The sequence below is a fragment of the Apteryx mantelli genome, chromosome 2 (assembly GCF_036417845.1).
Source record: "Apteryx mantelli isolate bAptMan1 chromosome 2, bAptMan1.hap1, whole genome shotgun sequence".
NCBI lineage: Eukaryota > Metazoa > Chordata > Aves > Apterygiformes > Apterygidae > Apteryx > Apteryx mantelli.
The window spans coordinates 169,524,185-169,549,007 of record NC_089979.1 but is presented as its reverse complement, the minus strand read 5'-3'; the positions used below and the strand labels follow the sequence as shown (position 1 = coordinate 169,549,007).

The 24,823-nt window shown below is 48.4% G+C and overlaps 3 protein-coding genes across 3 annotated transcripts in view; 1 reads left to right on the top strand and 2 right to left on the bottom strand.

The window, feature by feature from the left end:
• LOC106483823 (obscurin-like) overlaps positions 1 to 9,475 on the top strand; it is a 177,615-nt gene extending 168,140 nt beyond the window's left edge. The window contains exons 105-115 of the mRNA XM_067292221.1: positions 166 to 288; positions 1,597 to 1,707; positions 1,845 to 2,012; positions 2,745 to 2,867; positions 4,850 to 5,020; positions 5,928 to 6,048; positions 6,444 to 6,683; positions 7,356 to 7,579; positions 8,431 to 8,506; positions 8,958 to 9,107; positions 9,244 to 9,475. Coding sequence (XP_067148322.1) covers positions 166 to 288; positions 1,597 to 1,707; positions 1,845 to 2,012; positions 2,745 to 2,867; positions 4,850 to 5,020; positions 5,928 to 6,048; positions 6,444 to 6,683; positions 7,356 to 7,579; positions 8,431 to 8,506; positions 8,958 to 9,107; positions 9,244 to 9,421 — 1,685 coding nt within the window. The 3' untranslated portion in view covers positions 9,422 to 9,475. The remainder of the gene's footprint in view (positions 1 to 165; positions 289 to 1,596; positions 1,708 to 1,844; positions 2,013 to 2,744; positions 2,868 to 4,849; positions 5,021 to 5,927; positions 6,049 to 6,443; positions 6,684 to 7,355; positions 7,580 to 8,430; positions 8,507 to 8,957; positions 9,108 to 9,243) is intronic.
• A 6,335-nt stretch (positions 9,476 to 15,810) lies between these two features.
• On the bottom strand, positions 15,811 to 17,430 carry LOC136991311 (5-beta-cholestane-3-alpha,7-alpha-diol 12-alpha-hydroxylase-like). Its single transcript, XM_067292030.1, has one exon. The coding sequence runs from the start codon at positions 17,413 to 17,415 to the stop codon at positions 15,883 to 15,885; it is 1,533 nt and encodes a 510-aa protein (XP_067148131.1). The 5' UTR covers positions 17,416 to 17,430; the 3' UTR covers positions 15,811 to 15,882.
• Positions 17,431 to 22,566: 5,136 nt separating this feature from the next.
• LOC136991314 (atypical chemokine receptor 2-like) lies at positions 22,567 to 23,840 on the bottom strand. The gene has a single exon (XM_067292034.1). The coding sequence runs from the start codon at positions 23,704 to 23,706 to the stop codon at positions 22,624 to 22,626; it is 1,083 nt and encodes a 360-aa protein (XP_067148135.1). The 5' UTR covers positions 23,707 to 23,840; the 3' UTR covers positions 22,567 to 22,623.
• Positions 23,841 to 24,823: the final 983 nt, after the last annotated feature.

Genomic DNA, 24,823 nt, shown 5'->3' with positions numbered 1-24,823 from the left:
TTTGTAAAAGCTGTCACAACTTTTTGTGTTGACTAAAGGCTCATTAATAAGGAGGCCTGTGACTGCCGAAATATTTATATGTGAAGTGCAGAACTGTTTGCTGTAAATGTATGCCGCGGGGAGAATAGTGGACTTGAATAACTTCTTGTCCTTTCTTTGTAACAGAGATTGGTGTGCTGGGAAGTGAAGCAGTAGAAAAAGAACCATTAACAGGAGCTGAAGGATCTTTGAAGAGGAAACCGGGACTCTCTTCATTCAAGTTATCAAGCCTCATGCCAAAGGAGAAAGGTATTCTTCATTGCCTAAGTCATCAGCTAATTTTATCATGAGATATCACTATGAATACAGCTGCGCAGCTTGAGGCCAGTAGCTAAGGATGGATCTGCATAGCTGTCCTGAGATAGTCCTGGACCAACCCGTACAAAGCGAGCCAGACTCCTCTGTTTATATCATTACTAGTGTCCCTGCTAAAACTCTTCTTGTGGCCATGCTTGCAAATTGGAGCCATTCTAGGAAGCTACTGCAGAGGACTAAACTCGACTTGTACGCTATAAAGAGAAGAAGTGGAGTGTCCAAACACCAGACAGCAGAAGAGGGAATAGTGAAGCTGATATTGGGGAGTTTCCTAGGCTCCAGTCCCGTGTGCACGTGTAAGGGCCAAACAAGCTGTTGCAGGAGACAGAGCTGTGAAGTGAGCAATGTGGGGGCAGCCCCCCTCAGATGTGGCTGCTCAGTGCTGGCTTTTCCTCCGAGGTCTGTCTCTCCAACTAGTCAGGGATCGTGGGCATTTCCAGCCACTGCCTCGACCCTGTTCCTGCAGTCTCACTCGCGTTCCCTTTATTCAAGCAGTATTCGGCCAGAGCCCCGACAAGGACCTGGGAAGGGCAGGTGTGCGAAGATGGCAATTAATCCTGGGCACTGTGGATTAACAGCACCACAGAGACACAGAAGAAACCCTGAAGTCTCCCTTTGCCATGGACACAGCAGATATCATGCTCTAGGGCTGTTTTCTCCTTCCACCTCCAGCTTTTCCCTCCTCCTCTCTCTTCCTGTGTTGTCTTGGTCTTGGTCTGATCCCCTCATCCTTGGGCTGTCATCACTCAGTTTTGCCCACATATATAAGCTAGGCCAGTAGAAAACTCCTGCTGTGGCATATATCTCCTCTGAGGGACTCTGCTGCCTTTGCTGTACCAGCAGGGCTGTGCAATGCAGATGTTCCTCAAGTGCCTTTCAAGGGTCAAATCTGCCCTACTGTCCAAAAACAGTTAAATACATAGTGAGCAATAAAATTCCCAGAGGAAGAGCGTGGTGCCTTTCCGCAGGAAAGTTTGGGACATCAGAGAGAGAGCCGTCTTGGTCATAGTGTATGGGCAGTCATGCTGTGTACGTGGGACTGAAGGGGCCTTCTTTATTTAAACGGAGCCCATATGTTAAATGTCCAGGGGATTCTCGAGAAAACAGTGGTCAAATGAATGCCAGAGCATGAACAAAATGTCCTCGGACTGGTCAAAAATGTTTTCTGATGTTTTGCGTGTAACTATTATCAGCATAGCTCTGCTGGCCTCTCTGAATAGCTGCTGCTCCTCTTCTTTGCAGCACCTTCATTTGTTGAAGAGCTCATAGACCAGGCTACTGCCGTAGGACAGTGTGTAACTCTGTCGTGCCGGACGGCGGCTCACTCCTCCCTGCACATCAACTGGTTCAGAGGTGACTTTGACACTCCTTTAGAGAGGTCCTAGCCTCCGGGGTAGGCTGGGACGAGGGCGGCTGAACGCAGGAAAATGTTTTAGCCTCCTCAGTATAAATTTGCACGGTTCTTAATTTTCATATCCTCTGCCTTTCAGATGGGATACCCATCCACAGCAGCAGTCGGATCCTCATCTCAGCCACACTCAAAAACTTCCAGCTGTTAACTATTCTCTCTGTTAATGCTGATGATTTTGGTATTTACACCTGTGTGGCCACCAACTCCCTGGGCTCAGCATCCACCTCTTGCATCATAAGAAAAGCTGGTAAGAGAGGAAGTAGCTAGATTTTTTTTTTTTTTCTGCTTGTGGTAAGTGGTGTATGCAGAATTGGTCAACTCTTGAGGATTTGTTCCTTGGTTTTCCCCCCTGTGCTAGCTGTGAGAACCCAACTGAAATCAGGAGACCTTGGGACTTGACAGTCAGAAGCAGAGTGGATTTTAAACAAGAGGACCACTGTGATAGCTAATGCAGCTGGCATTCAGGGGCAGGCACAGCAAGATAGATGCTGAAGGTTAACAGAGTTAGCAGACCTAGTTCAGTCTGGCAAGCAGGTTTGGAAGCTGAAGGTTGCCCCAGGTTTGGAAAACAACAGTACTTCTGGCCCTGGAAAAACGTGACTCCCTTCCATGCACTTGGGAGTAGGGTATCTCACCTGAGCTTTCTGTAGATAGGTTCAGGGGAAAGTTTCTCCTTTGCCTGCTCTAGTCCACATCCACAGCCCTTGCCGTTTGGTAGCAGGGCACATTTTGCACTGTGTTCATTCCCTCTTTTCCACTTTTTAGTCTCTCTCCTAGATTCAGAGCCAGTCAAGTAACACTGCAGTTAGAACCAGGTTTTAAAATCTTTGCTGTGTTTAAACTAGGCACAGTTAAGTTACTGTTCCAATAGGAATCATTTTTTAGAAATAGATTATCTGTAACAAAAAATGCCGGGTGTGCAGGAATATGTCACAGCAGTGCTATAGATAACAGTCATTTTCGTGCCTCCTCTCGACAGAAGTTCCTCCAAGCCCTCCACCCCCTGACATCGTGGAGGTCTACAAGGATGGAGTGCAGGTGGTCTGGAAACCTGTGGAAACCAACACCCCCGTCCTCTACACTCTGCAGTGCAAGAGCGAAGGTAAAGTGGAGCCTTATGCCTTACAGAGAACATCTCAGTCTGTATGATCTCTCCACCAGCTGGGTATTTTTTTTTTTTTTTCTGAGAAACAACTATTCCTCATTTTAGCATTCTAGTTTAGAGTTAGGAATGAAAATCATACTGCCATGCTTTAGCCACGTAAAAGTTCGATGCTGTGCTGGCTAGCCCTGCATGCAATATGTATACTTATGCATATACTTAAAAGGCTTTGCTAAGGTGTGAATCAAAGTAGGTCTCATGGAAACGGTGACCAAAAAGTGAACTGTCCGTGCAAGAATACGCATGGTTGCACAGGTGGTGCCAAACACGTAGTCCTGAGTAATCCTCTCAAATTGCAGTTACGACGGCATTATACATAATAGCACCCAGCAGCAGTGATTAGCAGTCACTATCATCCTTTACCTGGGTTTTCTTTGCAGTCAGTGGAGAAAGATGGCATCTCAAGAAGGCAATCACCCTCTACTAAATAGGCATACATTCTTTCTCCATTGACTACAAAGAAAGTTTAGGGTGAACAGCCAGGACAAGATGACAAAAGTTCGGCAAGACTGCGTGCCATCCTTTTGATGCTCTCTTCCAAGGCTTGCTCCAGAATCTGCTGAAGTCAGTGGATGTTTTTGCATTTAATTCCATGAACTTTGATTCAAAGCCCTAAGCCTGTTCTCTCTCATGGGACTGCTTTTGCAGTGCTTATTATGAATACCGCTACTAATAGTCATTTCTATTGCAGTCCTGCATACACAGTCATTTGGATTGAATGGTTCCATGTTGTTTCTTTTAATTCTCCTAACAGACATGCACTTCATTCTCGATTAACATGAGCATGGGCAGAAGCTTTCTGCCCGTTTACTCTGTGCTTGATGTCAGATGCTTTTTCTCCAACACAGCCTTCTTTATTGTTACTTCTTTTGAAATAACTGAAACAACACAGGCAAGACTTTGGGCAAGATGTTCCTATTAGGAAGAAAAAACAAGAAACAGCATCTGCTATCTTCACTCACATTCTGTGTATTTGGCAGGAACGTGCAAAGTCGTGCTTTTCCATATGCAGGCGGATTAAGATAAACAGAAAACAATTCATTCTCTTGTCCTTTATCTGACAATAGGTTTTTACGCACTGCCTCCGCAGGCACGTCTCTGATTCTGAGCCATGGCTGCTCCTTCTTACACGTGCGCACACCATAATTCAATTAGTACCCAGCTAAGTCCTTGACACCTTTGTTGTGGGTGGTGAAATATTGCCTGTGTTACGGCTTGAGATACTCTGTTATTTTCAGTGTTTATTTGAATGAAAGCATGGGCTTCACCTCAGTCGTGGTCAGGAAGTTTGAGTTCAGCCTTGAGCACGGTGCCAATGTCAACGTGCGGGACACAGCAGCGAGTGAAATGTTTGCAGGGATTTTCCAGCTCCCACCTTAGTCCCATGGGTAATGACTCCAGGACAAACCATCAATTTTATTTTCTTGAGAAATCACTTGAGCTTCATAAAAGTGGAGTAAGCTTGGCCCTGGTTTCAAATACTGGGTTTGCTAGGAGGATGTTAACGGATGGTTCTTTTGTGAAATCCTGCACTTCATGGTTTCAACAGGATTCAAGATAGGACCAAAGGGGAAATACAGTGCTTTTTGTCAGGGTTTTGTCTGGAGTTCTTCATGTATGTTTACACTTGAGGTTGGTGGTATGAATTAGAGAAACAGAAACTGTACAAGCAAGTTGCATCATTCCTCTGCGACAACATTGCCACATCTTGGACTGATTAAATATAAAACAGCTGGCTTCAGAAGAGAGGAGGTTGCCACATGCACAGCTAGTTAAAACATCTGCAGAAGAGGGCCATAACACACGTTTTCCTTCACTTAAAGATTGCACTGCTTTTCCGTATTTCTGGCACATGAATAAAGTTGACGCAAAGAAAGAGTGGCATGACCGTCCTAACCTCTTTCCCTCTTCCCTTGGCCAAGATGGGGAGTGGAAGACCCTTGCTACGGACATTGCTGACTGCTGCTACTACGCAAATAATCTCTCCAGGGGGTTCGTTTACTGCTTCAGGATTGCCTGCATCAGTAAAGCAGGAATGGGCCCTTACAGCGACCCATCTGACAAAGTGAAGATCAGTGAGCAAGATGAAATGGGTAAGCTACTTGGTTATTGGAAAGCATTTTGCTTTTGCTGCATCGAGACAATTGCACCTTTTTAAATACAGCTTCAGAAGTCAAGGGGGAGCAAATCAAGACCAGTTCCACTTGGCTCAGGGTGTTTTGAGACCTTGGCCTCTTTGGCTGTCTTATTCACAAGTAAATTCTTTCCTAATTCTGGACAGAATTAGCAGAATATCTGTGTAAGGCATCTAGAAAGTGTAGATCACGCACTGAAGATAATATGCTTGCTAGGCCTTTGGATACCACTCTGTTTTGAGGTGAGATCATGAGGAAACAGGCCTGGGACAAGAAACTTGTTTCTTGAGGCATTAATCTAATAATACGTGTCTGCCTCCAAGGCACCTATTGTCAAATTCCTTTTTGCGAATGTGTCCAGCATTTCCAAACAGATGCTTTAACGTGTCAGGGAATGTTTTAATATTTCCAGGGAGCACTCAGATAGAATTGCATGCCAGGACCAGAGCAACTTGTTTCAGCTGATGCCCTGAAATACCCAGCTGAAACAAATTTCTGTTCCTTTGGCAGCATCTTATCGTGCACTGATGACTGGTTATGTGAGAAGACAAGAACCAGTAGCTGAATCAATAGTCAGCAATTGCAATGAAAGGTTTGATATCATAGTCATAGGACACAACAGTCAGTCTCATACGGTCTGGAGTGATGACACCAGGGAACTGCTGTGTGGTCAGTCCAGGATTTGTTTGCATTAAAATAGGATTTGGTGTCACAAGTGGGAGACCACATGCAAACTTGCCTGGAGAAAGCTCTGCTATTGTAGTTATCTTTGTTCATAAAGAGATAGTGGAGGATGGCTCAGAGAGGCTGTAGTTTCCACACAGAGGTGTTTTGCTGTGTAATCCACATCATTTTTTATCGGCAGAGTTTCATGCTACAATGCAGGACTTCCCATCAACTGCTACTGAAGAAGAGAGTGAAATAATAGCACCGTCCGAACCTTTCCCAACCTACCAAACCTATGCCTTCCAAACAGAGATCAAAAGGTAGGTAACTTAACTGAGCGCTCAACTAACCAGAGTGAAATGCTTCATGTAGCTAGAACTTAGAAAAGTGACTTTTATAAAAGCCCTGCTCAACTACTAGTATGGTATTTTGATGAAAACGCCTCCAGCAGCAATGACATTGGACATAGAAACCTGAGATCATTGGCTGAGCAATCTTTGTTGTGGTTTACTAGGATTCACTCCTGCAATATAAAGTGGCTGTACAATTTAGAGGCAGAGGAAGGAAGTGCCGACTGTGACAATAGTTGCGATAACCCAGCATAGGGCATGGATGAAAAATATGCGTGGGATCCTGTTGACTTTAAAATGCAGAAGCTCCTGGCTCTTCCAGAAATAGCAGAAGTTTAACTTGCCTTTGTGTTCCTTTGTACCAGGGGGCGTTTCAGCATCGTCCGACAGTGCAGGGAAAAAGTAAGCGGCAAGACTTTAGCTGCTAAAATCATCCCTTACTGGCAAGAAGACAAACAGGCTGTGCTCCTGGAGTACCAAGTCCTGAGGAAGCTTCATCACACAAACATAGCTCAGCTGAAGGGAGCCTATGTCAGCCCACGGCACTTGGTGTTGATCCAGGAGATGTGCGTGGGACCAGAACTACTCCATTCTTTGGCGCTCCGGTAATAACACATGGAGGAACTCCTGGAGGGAAGGGTTTCTGGTCGGGGCTGGTGTCGGCAGCAAAACAGCTGTTGTTTTCATTTGTCATCTTCGATTATCTCTTTCCATCTGTTCCAGTGGGCTGTCATTGCTAGATTTGTAGTGCATTTGTTCTGCGACTTCTTGTGACACAAGAAGGTGCTTAACTTCCCTGCCTGGTTGGGGCAGAGGACAATTCAGGGTCATCCAGTTTAGAGGTTGAAAGCATCGTACAGTAGTTGATATGAAACTCTCTCTCCCATAACAAGGAGATTACTGTGGCTCAGGAAGCCTTGTTTCCCCTCCAGATCGTTTCTCATGATGGCTGCAAACAAATCTGCTGAAATCCTCTGATTAAAGGAGTGGGAATGGTGGGCATCAAATCTGCATTTTTATCTCTGCACCACCACTGCTTTCTCTGTAGTGCTGTTCACACTAGCCTCTGAACCTCTTGCATCCATAAACCAGACTCAAAAGAGGGACCAGCCTCTCCATATGTAGTAGATTCTCTAAAATGAGTAGAGTTGCTTTTGCTGGGCTCGCAAGGACCTCATGGGATTAGACTTCCAGGGGAGGATGACAGTGAGTGGAGACTGGAGCTCTTGAGCATGCAAGTAGGACACCTCTGGTTTCTATCCCCTTTCTTCTACCAGGCCATTCTACTCAGAAGTGGAGGTCCGAGATTACCTGTGGCAGATCCTCAGTGCGGTTGAGTACCTCCATGCCCACAGCATCCTGCACTTGGATCTCAGGTCTGAAAACATGATCATCACTGAGCCCAACCTGCTGAAACTCCTGGACTTTGGCAATGCACAGTTCTACACACAAGACAAAGTTATTACCATGGACAAGTGCATGGACTATGTTGAAACCATGGGTAAGTACAGAGTTGAGTCAGAGCAACCTTGGCCTTTATGCAGTCCATGGTAAATAGAGTCAGACTGGGCAGTTGGCCACGGTGACAGTTTACAGCTGGTCCCAGCAAGCAAGGTCTCCCTGGTGCTGCCTTCTGATAAAAGTCTGTGTCTGCAGGAATGGCTGGCGGTGACAGCTTTGTCACTTGCTGACCATGGGGAACACAGCCAGAGGTCATGGCCAGCGCCACTCTGACTGCAATCCATGTGCCCTGAGTTGATGGGTGTAGTGCCACCGTCCTCGCTTTGCCTGGCTGCCGTATGTAGGGCTCAGGAGGAACCACAGACAGCCTGGCATACCCAGGCCTGAGACTCGACTGGCAAACCACAAAGCTGACATCAGGGATGTCCCTGAAAGCCACAGAACCCCTTGTGAACATATGCTATATCCATAGGAATATTCATGCTCTAGCCCTCATATTCCCATTGGTGTCATGGGGTTGATAGGAGAGAAGAGACATCTGTTTTTTACCAGTGAGGAGGAGACCGGGCCCTCAGCATCCCCTGTGGGAAACGTACATGATACATAAAATGGGAAGTAGTAAACCAGCCAGATCAGGAGGTGCAAGAAACCCCAAAAAACAAAGCCCCTTAGAAATGAGCTCAGAGGTGCCCATTGGTTTTATGTTCTCAAAGTTTCATTGCATTTATGACCCATGGAGATGTCCTACCTCGAGCACCTGCCTGTGCTAGATGGTTTTTTTCTCCATCCTTTGGGGAATGTAGCAAAGTACAGAAGTACCTGCTGCTTTTGTGCTGATCGTAGTGCTGGAGTGTGGAACAGAGCTTGGTTCACTCGCATTTGCTTTTCTAGCTCCAGAACTGCTGACAGAGCAAGGAGCCCTCCCTCAGACTGACCTCTGGTCCATTGGAATCACAGCATTCATCATGTAAGTCAGTCTGCCACAGTAGTCACTTTAAAAGTGCAATTTCAGAGTCATCAACCAGGGGTGATGCATTGACTTGGATACCTCAACCTCAGTTATGTCTTTTCTCCTTGGCGATGCCACAGAAGGGTGATGGAGGGTGTGCAGCTGGCTGCCCCGTGCCAGGATGCTCATGGCCCAGAGATGTCTCCAGATGGAGCAACGAGCTGCCTGTATAGCTCCTTTATTCTAAAAGTAGACCCAGCAGCTGCTTGTGTTTCTCACTCAACTTCATTTCAAAAGCCCCAACTTTAACTGGAAAATTTGAATTACACCAAATGGCTAAGCATCCAAAGTCATAAAACCCACTGAAGAACACTGCATGACCTTCCTCTCACTGCTGGGTGGGAATTCCTGGGAGCAGAAGCATCTCTGGAGTGGCCTTTCATGCTGATTAGTTGTTCTTTTGGGTTAGGTTGAGTGCCAACTACCCCATCAGCTCTGACATAGCCTGTGAATTCCTGAGAACGACCAGGAAGGGGAAAGTGAAGCTCACGCGATGCTATGCCGGTCTCTCGGGAGGGGCAGTGTCGTTTCTCCAGAGCACGCTGTGTGCAAATCCCTGGTAAGGCAGTGTCTCCTTTCCCAACAGGACAGTTTATGCAGATCCTGGTTATTGCCCCTTCTTTCTCTCCATTTCTTAGGAGCTTCCTCACCCAGCATGGCTCCTTGACTGATGTTCTCACATTTTTGTGTCCTAGGGGAAGGCCATCAGCCTCAGAGTGCCTTCAGAGCCCATGGCTCCAAGAGACAGGTTTGGACAACAGACAGCAAGCGCTGGTTACCTTTCCCACCACCAAATTGAGGAATTTCCTCATGGAACGGGAAAAGAAAAGGGGCCTGCTGTGCTCCAAGTACGGCCTGATGATTGCACAGTGAAGCAGATGAGAAGACGCCGGTGAATTGTCTCCCTCCCCGCTTCTGCATTTAGTGTTTGGCACTAAAGGATACTGTCAAGTTACTGTGTATCAGCTGAGTTAGGGTAACTGCCTGGAGTTGTGCATTTAGCTCTCTGTGAACGCAGTTTAGCATAACTGTGAACAAATCCAATTCTTGCATTTGCCACAGGGTAGGAATGAATGCCTGGACTGTTAGTATGGCTCATCTGACTGATGGTAACTTGACAGTATGTGTGTCACTTGGCTCCAAGCTTCCTGGAATAACCAGGACGGATTTGTCTAGCCAGTTCTGAATGGGACTAGCTACCATCCCCGAGTAGCTTTGCAAATCCTTCCCTGAAGTCAGGAAAACTCCACGCATGCGAACACAAAGACTTCTGCCCCTTGTCCCAGGACGCGGCACCAGACACCCTTTCAGATGTTACTGCGCTGCTTGTCCCACAGTAACAACCGCAGCAAGGTTTGAGTGATGGATGGGCTTTCTCACCTGCCTGCAATCCAAAAGAAGTCAATAAACAGTTATGATCAGAAAATAGCCCTGAGGCAAGGAGGAGTTAGAGAAGGTGATAATTAGACTGTAGGATGAAATCAGAGTAAATATCAGAAAGATTCGCCAAGGGGAAATAGTACGAAGTGTAGCACCTGCCTCTTTTTGAGCTGATGGTGAATAGCAGCGTATCTAAGGGCTTTGGACAGAAAGGCCCAACCGGATAAAGCTCTGAGCAGCCTGGTCTGAGCTGATAGCTGACCCTGCTTTGAGCAAAAGATTGGACTGGAGAGCTCCTGAGGTCCCTTCCAACCTGACTTACCCCGTGATCCTTTGTATTTGCCAAGTACCAGACAAAAGGGTGGAGTGGTGGGACTCTGTCAGCATCCGTGGGCGGCTGGGCTCAGCATGTTGCTTGCCTGGCCAAGTACACAACCAGACAGCACTGTCCTCACAGGGCCTGACCCCGGCTTAAACACAGGGCTTTGCCACCCAAGCTAGAGGAGAATGCTTCTAGCTGTGAAGAAGAACCTCCCTGCAAAGGGAGGTACAATTAAGCGTTATGTGTGTGACAGTGTTAGCGTAGATGGGGGCTTTCCAGTAACTGATGAGTTGCATCTCTTCCTTTTCCTGATCCTGCAAGTGGCGATAGCTTGCTTGGCTTTGAGCAGAGTTACTGTTCTCCATGAACGCCCAATGTTCATGGTTTGTAAAACCATGAAGCTCTGCTTTTCTTTGGACAGGCATTTGAAGTCTCCCACTAGACCTTGAAGTAGACTTGCCTGTCACATGAGATCTTAAAGCAACCCCTCCCCTGTCTTTCTTTGTCTGCATCCATTGTCTTAGAAGTGTGTTAAAGAGCAAACGTGCAGACCTGTGAAAAACCAGCTTTGCCAAGCTGTGACTTGGAGTATGGGCTTCTCTAGGAAAGAAGTTCCCAGAGGAGGCAGATGGAGAATTTTAGTTGTGTGGCCTCCCTCACAAGCAGGCTAAAACGGGCCTGTGCAGCAAGCCCTTTCCGAGCACATCCGAGGCCGTTAGGCAGCTGCCAAGCCTGGAAAGCAGTGTGTGAGTGGGTTGCTGCTGTGAAGTCCCTGCCTTGCTTGGCTCCCCGTAGAAAACGCACTGTTGCACTGTTTCGGATCTGTGCATTCAGCCTGCCGCAGGATATTTCCACATGTGGTGTGACAGGGTGGAAGGAGCTTGGCCACAGGACAAATGCCTGTTCCCAGGCTTGTGGGAGATGCGAGGGATCCTCAGTTACATAGTTACGGTCATTTTGCTAAATGCCTGCACATTAAAAGCCTTCCTTTACTAGGGTAATTACCTAGAGCGTTATAAATTTTCAGCACAGCAACCGTGTTGTTGAATGAACTGAAGATCTCTGGCTAGAGGAAACCTGTTTTGACCTGTGTGGTCCAGGTGGTATCTGGATAGAACGTACTCGCTCTGCCATAGCATGTACAGCAACTCTTCTACCAACACGAGCAAAGAGAAATTGGGGCTGGGACTGACCAGCAATTGCACTCAATCATGTAGTAGTGCAGTTCTCACCTTTGCAGGCCACAGACAATAACGTGCCACGGATAACTTTACACTTCACTCTCCCTGTCAGCCTCGGTTTTAGATGCTGAGATTCCTGGAGTCTCGGGGGGGGGACATCAAAGACGCTTGCAGGCCGTGTGAACAGTGCGTTGGAGAAAAGTGGGTTAGACGGTGCTTTCGCTTAGGATGGCTTTAAATGTAATTGCACAGCAGTAAAGGCATCAGACGCAATAATGACCACGACCTCGTTATGCGCCGAAGATTTATGGCTAAGAGACCTTGGCAGTTGGAAGCGCAGCGGCTGTTTTCTGGGGGGTGCACAGGCACACCTATCCAGAGACGTGAAAGCAGTGCCGTGGGCAAATGCCGTATGCTTTGATTCTTCAGAAAAATCCAAAGCATCCTCAAGTTTCATGTACCTCTTTGTTCTTCAGAAGCTGCTGAAAGGCACTGCTTTCCTTTACCATGGGTGGTATCAGCTGTATAATTTCTTTGTACTTATAACCTCTGTGTTCCTTTGCGTTTCTGTGAAGTGAAGGATATATCTGTTGGTTCTGCTGAGTTCCTTGAGTTTTCCTTAGGAGCAGCGTGTGATAGGATGCTTTCTCAGAGCAGCAGCTGGCTGCGTCGAGAGGGAGGAGAACCGGAAATCGGTTCCTGATGTATTACGGTTTAATACCGTCGTGTAGAAGTGACGCTGTTTAAACAGCGGCAGCGCTTTCCATCACATTCAACCCCATACTGTTCGAAACCCGAAGCGTACAGCATTACGAGTCCTCTGGTATAGTACAGAAAGAGTAACTGAGATTAGAGGAGCTTTCACTGTGCTGCGCAGAGCAGACACGGATTAGACTGTAAAGCTTTGAATGTCAAAGTTATCTTGCCTTCATGGTGCACGAAAGAAGAGAAACCAAAGGTTTCAGGGCCAGACTCCATGCCCGATTCTCTGGGGGGCAGAGACATTATGGGAGATGGGCACTGTTATGAGATCCGGCCCATTAAACTTTTCAGAACCCCGGATTCCTTCGGATTTAACTTATTTTACGAATTCAAGGAGGTTTCCGTTGGCACAGCCTCGTTCTTTACTCTTGCTGGAGCACTTTGGGTTGGAAAGCTCAATGTCGGGGGACAACCTGCCTACGCGTAAAACTTGGATTGCCGATTAACTCACCTGGAGCTTTGACGCTCCTCTTTCTTGTATGACTCCAATTAAGTGATTTTTTGCTTCTCACATTTGCATGCACCTGAGCATGTCTGAAGTCTTTTATAGACTCAATATTGTTTTGTTAACTAATGCTAAATAAACCGTTCTGACAAAGAGGTAAAGCTAGATTTTTCTGCGGAACCGTTGTCGTTGTCATTATTTTTATATCCTTCCACAGTATTGTTGTACTGTGTTGCTGCCAGAGACCTTGGGGGTGTGAAACTGCACCCTCGCTATGTAGCTTCTGAATGGCCCAGAAAAAGCTCCTGCCTCATTAGAAATAGAGACTAGCTCTGGATACCGCTGCCAAAGGTACCGGGGTGGTTCTCTTTACAGCGTTTAAAAGGTTCTCTTTAAAGCGGCCATCTGAAAGTTCCCACGTTGCCGCGGTGTTGGAGCTCCCTGAGTCCTTCAGGTCATCGCCCAGCTCTGGGTCACCTCTCCCGGCCTTACCCCAGGGAGCTGCCAGGAGGGGAAGGCCCAGTCGTGCACTGCTAATGTGCCCTCATGGGGAATATGCCTAAGGAAAATGCAACGTATTATGTTGCCTCCATTTCCCAAACTCAGCCCGTGTTTGCTCAGGACCTGTCCAACTCACCCCGACCCAAGCGAGGAGACCCTATGCCATGCAAGTAATGCCGGCATGTATGCACCAGGCCCTAGCCATTTATGACCCTCATGCAAGCCAGCTGCACAAAAAATCCTCTCTAAAGCATGCCTTGAGGTGGGGATGTCACTTCGTCTTCCCTTCATAACCAGGACCCATATGGGGCTCCCGCACGTGTCTCGTGGTGAGTGAGAGGCTGGAGCAGTCACCAAAGGCTTTGATGCAGCCAGCGCTGGTGGCTGAGCGATGTGGAGTGGTGGGAGAGGTTGGTGAGCTGGCTCGAGCGCTTGGGACGTGTCACCTAACGGCACAACAGCCTCAGCTGGATGCCCACGGTGGCGTGATACGTCTGCCTGTTTCGCCCGGGGGCAGGTGTACAGGAGCTCTGAGGGTTTGAAGAACCCCCATCAAGACCAGAAGGTGCTTCCAGTCTCCCTGAGGTTCTTGCCGTCACTCCTGTCTTACGTGGACGTGTTTTCCTTCTCCCTATCTAATTTTCCTCTCTTTCCTCCACAACAGCCTGAAGATAATGCCAAAGGAAGGGCACCCACTAAGCGATACTTGAAGACAGCGGTGGGACAGAAGGCATCGCAGCCAGCCAACTTCTGCGCCAGTGCCACCTCGCAAGCACGGCTCTGCTTTCTGCCCCTCGCTCGGCATAACTGGATGGGTGCCAGCTCATTGCTGCGAGAGCGTCAGGCCAGTTTTTTGGATAACAGCATTAGCTTCAGGGCCTGACTCTACTGGGAAACGGGGCATTTTTATTTATCCTAGTGGTGCCCCAGGTGCTTGACCACTTCTCTCTGAATTTTCCAGCGCTATAAGGCCTGTAGTTTGCCCTCGAGATGCAGTTACAACATAACTCTGGCCTCCGGAGAATAAAGCCAAATTTGCCTTTGATGTTTTGACACACCTGAAAATGTTTGAGTTGGGTTCCTCGGTCATATGTAATCGCCAAAGTCCAAGGTTAGCATCGGGGTAAAACCAGTCTGCTGTCCCCCGGCAAGGCTGTGCTTTAACTCTTGTAAGAGCTGCTGTGACCGCGGAAGGGAAGAAGCAAAGCAATATTTGCAAGGCAAAGTTTTAGCTTTTATTGGGCTGGCTGTTACAGGTGCATAAAGCAGGGATGTTTTGTGGCCCAGAGGTAGCTGTGGCTGCAGCCCACGGGTGATCGAGGTTGTTATGGTCCTCGCTCCTGCCCCAGTCCTGTCTTCTCCTCCACCACTCCCCGACCGCCACAGCCCCCTCCGGCCATTGTGGGCTGCTCCGCTGCTGGAGCATGCTGGGGGAAAGAGGGGCCAATGGGAAGCGGGGTCGATGCACCCTGGTGTCCCCCGCTGTCCCCAAGGGCCCGGAGCCCTGGGATGAACCCAGTGTCTGCCCTTGCCATCGCCTTCCCCAAGCGGGACTGGCAAGAGGACAAGAGAACGGGGGCTGAGTTTGGCAGGGGGGAAGCCCTTGCCAGGAAGCATCTTCTGGGCAATGCCACCAGCCCATGGGGCTCAAGACCAGCTCTGCTGGTTAAAACCTTGACCTGGAGAAAATAAAATAAAATTTAATTTTAGCTACACTCTCTTTTCTCTCGCAGGAGGGCAGATCTGCTCCTGGCCAGCCTGCAGACTCGGACATTTCTGGGCACGTTCAACGAGCTGGACTGAACCAGTGATTTGGTTCGGTGCTGTGGGGGAACGAACCCAGCTGTAGGTAGCCACGCTCCAGCCGCGTTACAGCAGGTGGGATGAATCCAAACACACACACACAGATGCAAATACCCTTTTTATCCCCAGCAGCTGTGCACAAGACACTGGGCTTGAACGTGCACCCGCTCGCAGCCCTGGAAAGGCTTAAATCCACGTCTTAAATCATGCAGATGCATGAAAATGGTACCTTAGGTTATTACTGATGTTTGCAACTCCCTTTGCCTCCCAGTAATGTAGCAAATGAGACCAGCAAGCTCTCTCCTCTTCTTAGGTGTGAGCAGTTGTGTGTTGTGGGGGTGTCTGTGGTCAGTAGGTCCTACCTCTGCTCTGAGGGGCGTCTGTCTGGGGACCTCAGGGGAATGCATTTTAACCTGATGCCGAAAGGAGATGACAGGCCAGACAGTGCTAAGCCCACGATGAAACCCTTGCAGCTGCAGAGAGCATATTTATCGTTCTCCGACCTTTCAGTGCCTTTCTGAACGCAGTGAGACGTTTCGGATTGACAAGGGGAAAAGTGGGGAGGAGGGAGACAAATCCCCAGCGTGCGGGCTGATGCCATTCTGCCGCGGATATGCTTCACGCGGAAAATATGCTAGGATCTCTGCTTGCTTCATTTCATTTCAATACATCGTTAAGAGTCTGATAACAAAATAACACAGTCCCAAAGTTAAACTGAAGTAAAAACAATACAATAACCATAGACACAGAGCAGTGAAACGTGCAATGGAAATAAAGAGAAAAGCCACAATAACTGTTAAACAAGCGAGGTCATACCAGCATTCGCTCTCACGAAAGCGCTCTGCACGGATCCGATACCCGTGGGAGGAGTTTTGTGCAGTTTATTTCACCGACAGCTCCTAAACAAGCCAGGAGGCCGAACGTAACGAGGCTTTTCAAATTAAAAGCGCGGCCGGTATCTGAAGCGAACGTCACGAATGGGCTGCATCGTTCCAAATCCCCAGCGGCTGCTGTCTATCGGCGGGATCTCCTCTTCTCCGTCAAGCAGCTCCAAGTCATAGTAAGTCAGCATCAAGAACACAAACAGTTTCATTTCATTGGTCGCGAAGAACCGCCCAGGACAGATGGATATCCCTGCTCCCCAAGGCATGCTGAAATACTTCAGCTTTTTCCCATTCTTGTAGAAATCTTTCCTGGTGCCATCTGGGTTTAGGAACCGGTCATATTTAAATCGGTGAGGCTCGGGATGGATTTCTGGGTCCATCTGCACAGAGGCATGTGGGAACAAAGCCACCCTGTCTCCTTTGCGGAGAGCGTACTCTGTCCCGTCGCTCGTCTTAAGGGTCATGTCCTGCAGGACGGCTCTGATAAGGATTGGGGCTGCAACCAGCCGCAGGGTCTCCTCCAGAGCACTGTCCAGAAGAGGGGTCTGGTTTAACATGTCCCTAGTGACGTTAATTGGTGGCCTACCTGGCTTCACTTCCTGGCCGCTCTCCCTGGAGACTTTATCCACTTCTTCCTTCACAGCCTTCATAGCTTCTGGATGTTTCATTAGATAGAAGAGGAGCCAGAAGGCAGCTGGGCCAGTATTGCCTTGGGATGCCCAGAGGAGCAGAAACATGAAACGATCCCTCATGTACTCGGGAACACCGTTTTCTGCCAGGGACTGCTCTTGGTCACTTACCCACCCACTGATGTTGTCCTTCTGTCGGCTCTTCTTCACAGACAGCATGCTCCAGAAGAGCCTCTTGAGCCGCTCAGCTTCAATTTTGTCTTTGGGAGGCAACACGGCATAGGCCAGGCGAGGGAAGAGGCGGTCGTACTTCCGGAATTCATAGAACAGCTCATCAGAGTGAACACGATCGTGCTCGTTAGCTTTCTCCTTGTTGTCTGCCCCTTGGTGTGGCTCACTGCCGTACAAAGCCAGGTACCCAGCTCTGAAGATGATGTTGTAGCAGTAGTTGAAGAGACTGTCCTCTTGCCACGTTCGCTCCCTCTCTCCTGAGTTCATCTTGAAAAGCATCAGCTTCTGCAAGTTCTCCATCATGGCTTGTGTCATGACAACGAGTCCATCCCCCATCAGATGCTTCGTGCTTGATAGCTGAATAATCTTGTGGCTGGCTTCAACGGACTGGTATCCAAAAACCCGGCGGACCAGTTCGGATGCAAACTTCGTAAAGTCTAGTTTGGCTCGCGATTCCTTCACTATGGCGCCAAAGCAAAAGGGGTCCATCACGAAGGTGAAGTAATAGCCTCCGAGTAGCACTGTGAAAATATCCCCGTGTTTTCTCTGCATCCTCTTTAGAAACTCTGAACTGTCCTTTCTGAAATCCAGGGCGTAACCCAGCCACGGGATGTGACCCTTGTCCAGAGGGGGCTCATTGGCTCTCCTCCTTCGAAACGCTCCCAGGAGGTAGAGGCCACCAAGCAGCGATGCTACCAGGGAACAAAGAAGAGTTACCCAGAGAGCCATGAGAGCTCTGCGCCCGTCCGGGGTTTTGACCTGGCCTGGGGCAGGAGAAGGCTCTTTGTTCACATCTGGTCGCTGATAAGCTGAGGCACAGCTGACAACCTCAGTCCCTATTGGTGGCAAGTATTTACCCTTCCCCTGCAAAGCTCTGCCGCTTATACCTCCCTTTCCTTTCACTGAAGACAGATGTTTTTGAGCATGGAAAGAGCAGGTACAATCAGGGCAAAGGTACGTTACAGTCACGTTGGAGTGACTGGGCTGCTGAGCGAGGTTGATGGGTTTCAGCGTGTGCTTTGCGGGAACTTAAATTACTTTTTCCAGGCTAAAAGCTGCACCTGCATTGAGGCTTGCTTTTTGAAAAAGAAAAAAAACAGGGGGCAGAGAATTTCACTCTGTGATTGCTGCCCTTAACACCAGGCTATGGGCTGCTGGCTGAATAAAAGAGACTAAGAGATTGGAAATGCTGCTGTCAATGAGTTCAGGAGAGAGGAAGAGGGGTTAAAAACTGAACTGATTCGGTCTTGAAAGCCAAGAGGAGGAAAGAGCGCCAACATTTTGAGGTTCTCCAAAACCCAGTGCCCCATAAGTGTTCTTTTGGCTGTGCGAGCACTGCTAATCCGTACAAGGGCAAAGCAACGCAGGTTCACCTTCCCCAGGGTTGAGGAGGGTTTAAATCAACCACTGACCCAGCTCTGCCCTCCCAGTCCTGGCTCCCTCCCAGCCCCGATCTCTCGCTCGCGCTGCGCAGGCTTGGTCCCCTCTGTGGGTGTCCAGTCCCTGCTGATGTCCCTCTGCCCTCCTCCTCGCTCTGCGCCCCGCAGCCCCCATCCCACCCCATGTCCTGTGCTTTTACCCATTTTCCTTGTGCTTTTACCCATTTTCCCTGTGCTTTTCGGTCTCTCCTGCTCCCCATTCACCCTCCAGACTTTTCTGGGCTCCTTCCTTGCTAGCTCGGATTTTAGCCGCCCCAACTCCACGTCCCCTGCACCCTCCTCTGGCCCGTGCTGGTGGCGGGGGATTTTCCTCCCACGAACCATGTGTGTCGCTGGTTACCCTGCCCAGGTTAGAGGGCCAGCGCCCGGCACCGCACGCTGGGACATGCACGGTCCGTCCCCTTGCCTTCCCGTCCAGCCCTGCTCCCCAGGGAGCCGCAGGCTGCACGCCTCCACTGCGTTAGGCTGCAGCGCCCGGGAGCCCCAATTCGGCAAAAATTGCTTTTCTCTTTAACCCTTTTTATGCTCCAGGGAAGCTTTTTTTTTTTTTTTTTTTCCTTTCTCCAGCTTTCTCAGGCAAATAGTCCACCAGACACACATGGACCATCAGGCAAATATTTCACCCCCAAGCTCTCGGCTGGAGGATGGAGGTATCTCTGTTTTCCTTAGCACTGCTGCAAGCAGGGGAGCAGCCAGCTGCAGATGGAGGAGGGTTTTTGGAGACGTCCCAGTGGGGCTGACGTGTTCAGTAACGGGGAACGTGCATCAACGCAGCTCTCTGGCGTGTCAAGCCGAGGTAGGTCACCCCCCTCTCAGGCTGGGAGAGGAGCACGAGGAGTGTGAAGGGATGAACGGGGACACCCGTGGCCAACATGGGTGATGGGGAGGATGCCGCCACCGTAACGGAGCCTACGGCGGTGCGGTTACCCTTGGCAAAGCGGGCAACCAGCTCCGGAGCTGATGATTTTGTCCTCTCGCCTTGTCCTTCCCCTTTCCTCCCAGCCGTCCCACTGCTTTTGCCTCCACCCACAGCTCTTCCTCTTCTGTTTTACCCCAAACTCTCAGTTCCCCACTCCCTGCCTCTTTGTGCCTCCCGGGTTTTTACCCATTTTCCTTCTGCTTTTCTGTGTCTTCTGCCCACAGTGTCCTCCAGACTTGTCTGGGATCCTTGCCTTCTAGCTAGGATTTTAGCCACCACCGAACTTTAACTGTGATTAATCTATAGTGTGTTAGACCTCACTTATAGCTCATCTCAGGGAGGCGTAGAGCAGGTTGTTTATCTGAGGGGTCCCTGCTAAGGCACAAATTGTGACTTTGGTAGAGATAAGCCTTCTGGTTCACTTTAAAATATAATTCTACAGAGTGATCTTTTAATTAGCTGGTGTGTCACCATCAGGCTTCAAATTTGTCTGGCCAAAAATGAAACTCATTTCTGTGGCAGAGGCAGATCGCAGTGAATACCAGGCAGGTCAAGGTCTCTGTGCAAGGCAGACACAACAGAGGTTGGCCAATAAACCAGATATCTCAGGCCAAAGTAGCACCATCACTTCAGTCAGGTGTTAATCTGGACTGCCACCAAGAAGTAAGTACACTCCTGCCACCCGTCGCCTTCCAGCCCCTCGTTTTTGCTGAGTCCCTCCGCCAGCACCAGCTTTTGTGAGCTGGACTGGGGAGCCCTCCAGGCCGAAAACTAGTCCTCCCTTCCCATTCCCTGCTCGGCAATGGCAATTCGTGTCTTGCACCAATGCTGCAGATCCCTTCTGCTGTGCAGGACTGTGCTGTGACCTGCTACGCCGTGGGCAGGGTGTCTCCTAGGAGGGCTCCTTTGAAAGCCCCACGGCCCAGCCGTTCCTGCGTCCTCTTTCCCACCCCCATGGACAACGCGCCTGAGCTGCCTCCTGTCAGTTTAGCAGGATGAGCAGCTCTGCAGCCACCCCCAGCCCCACTCCCGTTGCTGCCACTTAGACCTCGCAGCACGCACCTGTAGGGCAGAGAGTGATATTACACAGCAAGGTGGTTAAGAAAAAGGATTTCATAAGGAGATGGGCTAGACTGTTGTGGTCGTGCACAGGACTCAGACAAGCGTGCAGCCTGGCGGCTGCTCACACGCAACCGGCTCCTTTTTTTGCTTCCTCCTCTCTATTTTCCCACACTTGCTCTTCCCTGATCTCCCCTCCCCGCTTTCCCCTCCTTTGGCCCTTCCCCTAAGCATCCCATAGTCAGTTTTGCACAGTCCCACAGGCCACCCTCAGCTACCCCATAATGCTCATATTAGTCCTGTTTCCTGCTTCTTATGAGTTGCAGAATTCAGACTGGCCCTCCCCAAGGTGCTGCTGGGTAGTTCCTTAATGGTCCATCAGTCAGTGGCTGAAGAGATTTGGTCTTCATTACCATCTCCGTTATCACCTGCTCCTTAGTGTTTATGTATCTGTGTGTTTAATTTAGCAATTTCCTTGTTACTTGTTATTTCCTTTATGCTGAATAGTCCTTACTCAGATAACGAAATGAAGCAGATGCCCTTTCCTCATTCCCTCATGATCAGATCTGTTGAGTGACATCCATACCAGATCATCACCTGAATAATTATTCTGTTTTATTTCTAAACAAAGAAGTCCCAGCCTCATCATTTTGCAAACACACCTGAGGAATGATGAGAAGAAAAATAACTGCTGCAAAAACAAATCTACCTTTCCAGATTAACTCAAAACCCCTCTCTGTCCTACCAGTAACTCTGTCCTACCAGTAGCTCAGTTCAGCAATAAAACTGAAAGAGTGATGAGGGTTTTCTTTCTAATTCTTAATTTAGTTTTGCACATTTCTAGTCAAAGTTTAACTGGTTTCCAGGCTAGAAAAGGTCCAGATAAGGTTTGACAGTGTTTGTGATGAATAGCATCTTTAAAGGCCAGCCAACTAATAAGCTTGAACTTTAAAACTACACTGGTTAATCAGAATTGGCTAATAGCTGACAGAGCTACTCTATTCAAGGCCATGCTGTCACTAGGTGATGATACAAAGCCAATATTTACAGTATCCACAGCTCTTTTTTATCTTGTCAAAACGTGTCCATAGGAACACAAAATACCTCTGCTCCTGTTCTGCTGAGAACATGTTTTTACTGTTTCTCTCTTTCTCGCTGGTTGTTACTGGTTTAACCTCTATTGCTTTGATGGTCAAACTGATCTTGAAACAAGGAGCTCTGCCTCTCCAGAGGTCATCATCTGATTTCAAAATGCAGCCCTCTGGTTACTGACATCCAGGGTGGAACCGAGCTCACGGAGGAAGGCATTTACTTTTTGGTGGCCCCAGGCGAGCTGGGTGTCTGAGCTCTTCCCATAGTCATCACAGAGCGGTGGGATTCCCGGAGCTGTTGGGTTCACCCAAGAGCAGACACCTATGTTTAGTCATCTGACTTGCTTCCTCGGCTCCACTGACTGCATTGACTAGATCCACGGTGTAATGGAGCTTGCACCTAGATCACTAGGAGATACCTAGAGACAAATGTCTCAGGCTGCAAGCTTAAACCCGCTGCTGAAATTTCAGTCTATCAATTAATTGTTCCCATTGTGAATCACTTCACATCTTTTGCGTGAGTTGTGTCGAAGCAATATTTTATGCAGCATTGCAAGGCTGAACACCTGCTCGTACTGGCCAGACTGTGTCCCCATCAGACTTGCACCCCATTTCTTTCCCCTAAAGTACTCTGTGTGTCTCCCTTTTCTTCTCTTCTGTTTCTGAGATCCAGCCTCCTTCCTTCCTTCCTAGTTAAATCCTCCCCTCGCCAAAGATGCTGAGGGCTTGATTTACCACCCCTCAGACACGCAATATCCTGCTCAATAGATTTGAGTGTGGCGCAGCTCATCCTAATGGAGAAACCCATAACTGGTTGGATGACTCAGAACTTAAAAGTGCCTAATTCCTCCCAAGGTGTCTATTGGTAGACAAAGGGATCAGCTCAGTTGAACACATCTATCTGGCAGATGCCAAAAGCCAGGGGAAACCCCCCTAGATTGGGCTTCTGGCCACCTGTGTTTGGCCTGATGGATGGCCACTGGAAATCCTTCCCCGCCACCTGTACCACGAGCAGTGGGCATCATGAAATTGCTCTCCTTGATCAGTCACTTCGCGATCTATGAGTGAGAATTTCTGCACAAGGTCTCAGGTCTGCAGGTTTCAGTGCACATGGTCTACATAAAATACTCCTTCATTCACTAATGCTTCACCTTTGACATACCCCTGACAGAAAATGGGCTTCTTCCATGACCATAAATGCTGGACAATCCTTTTATAATAACTCTGGTTACAACAAAAAAACCGCACACTTTTAGTTTTCCATTCTGAATGTGGGCAATCCTCATCCTGATGCTGGCTCTAGGATGAGATTTCTGGTTACCCAGTGCTGTGGGCTCACACCAACTCCATCGCATGGCCGGGACCAGTAAAATACATCACAGAGGACATACATGTTCATGCATTTCTTTCAGTGTAATGTAAACATTTATCATGCATTTGTGATACTCAACATTTCTATCTGAGCAGCATATCTGCTACAAGACTGACTTGTTTCTGAAAGCTGCATGTCGAGGAAACCACTTCTTCTCATAATGGCCCTAGGGATCTTCCATAAGTACAACCGAAATCGTTTCTTCACAAAAGCGTAGAGCAAGGGGTTGAGACAGCAATGGACCAAGGACAAACTTTCCGTGATCTGCGTGGCATAGTCCAGTTGCCTACTCCTTTCGCAGTTGCTGATCACACCGACATCTTGCAGGGAGTGAAGGATGAGGACAATGTTGTAAGGGGACCACAGAAGAAAGAAAACACCCACCAGAGTAAAGACTAAGCAGAGTGCTCTCCTTGATCTGGGAATGGCAGAAGTGGTGAGGACACACACTATGCGGGAATAGCAGAACACCATGAAAAGGAACGGAACAAGGAAGCCCAGGATGTTTTGAATGGCCTGAGAAACAACTTTCCAAAATAAGTGTTTCTGACCATAATCATGAGTGCACACGACAGTTTTGTTGTGGATTTGCTTGATGTTTGTGAAGATGCCATCAGGAACAGAGAGAAGTATGGAAAGGATCCAAACCACTGACAAGATAAGGATGGACTTCCTCTGCGTCATTGAGTTGCGAGGAGAGCAAGCATAGACTATCTGCAGGTACATGTCCAGACTCATGCAGCTCACCAAAAAGACACCACTGTAGAAATTCACAGTGTACATGGTGTTTAAGAGCGGGCACAACAGGTCCCAGGTCACCCACTGAGAAATGTATAGGGCCCAAAAAGGAAGGGTTATTAGGAGAAGGAAGTCTGAAATCACCAGGTTCAGGGGATACACCTCAGTCGTCTTCTTTTTCTTCTTGATGTACATAATCAGGACAATAAACAGGAGGCCATTCCCAGCCAACCCAACCAGGAAAACCACAGTGTAAAATGCTGGCAAGAATACTCTGCTAAATGAGAGCGCTTCTTCCTTCGTGCATAGGCCATACAGCATGTAATCTGCCTCGTCCAAGTACTCATAAGAATAGTCGCTCGAATTGGCAGGATAATCTCCGGTATCCAGCAAGGTTGCCATGGGTGTTGTTGCCACATTTGAAGTCACATTTGACAAGTGGCTGCCTGGGAACAAAAAGCAAGCAAAAGGGATCACTGAGGCATTTCCAAGCGTCGTTGCAAATCACATGTGAAAAGCAATCTTCATATGTTAAGTATTCATCATGGAGGCTTTTCCTCTAGTTGGTAGGTATAAATCTCTTTGAGCCTGACAGTCAAGGAACTCTGTCACCTTCTGATAACTATTTCATGTCCTGCACTCCTTGGGCTTTGTCTATGGCCTGGGGAGAGCTGTCTACATTAAAAAAAAAAAAAAAAATCACTGCTGGCTAGTTTCTGAACAGGAGGTTTAGTGTTCAATAGCCCTGAAGAAAGAGATCTCTCTTGACTAAGCTCAGGTAGCCTGAGACCTTGTGGGAAAGTCTCCTGCTTTACATGCTCTGCTTGAAAAGCACTTGAGACCTGAGCATGGTCCCTTGGCTGAGTGCTGTAATCATCAGACCACAGGGGTATATGGTTAATTCTCTCCTGGCTCAGACACACAGAGAGTTGGTGTGGAGATAATAAATTACTGTATGATAGCTGACCCTCCAGTGGATGCAAGCTACTTTCATCAGAAAATCAGACTCTTCAGTGGTGCCCAGCAACAGGACACGAGGCAACGGGCACAAACTGAAACACAGACAATTCCATCTGAACATAAGGAAAAACTTCTTCACTGTGAGGGTGACAGAGCACTGGAACCGGTTGCCCAGAGAGGTTGTGGAGTCTCCTTCTCTGGGGATATTCAAAAGCCGCCTGGACGTGATCCTGTGCAACGTGCTCTAGGTGACCCTGCTTGAGCAGGGGGGTTGGACTAGATGATCTCCAGAGGTCCCTTCCAACCTCAACCATTCTGTGATTCTGTGATTCTATCTTGTATCTCTGAAATGTCCCAGTTGTACGATGTTTAGCTGACCTCTGTTTAAATCTGTTGAGGATCTGCGCTGAAATGTTTCAGTATAGTGTTGGGGCGGGTTCTTGGTAAGAAATGGAGCAGATGGACTCCTGGCACCAGGTACCTTTTAGGGAGTAGATTTATATTGCTGCACAGGATGCCACATCAGTGTGTAAAGCATTGCAAAATATCGTTACACTCC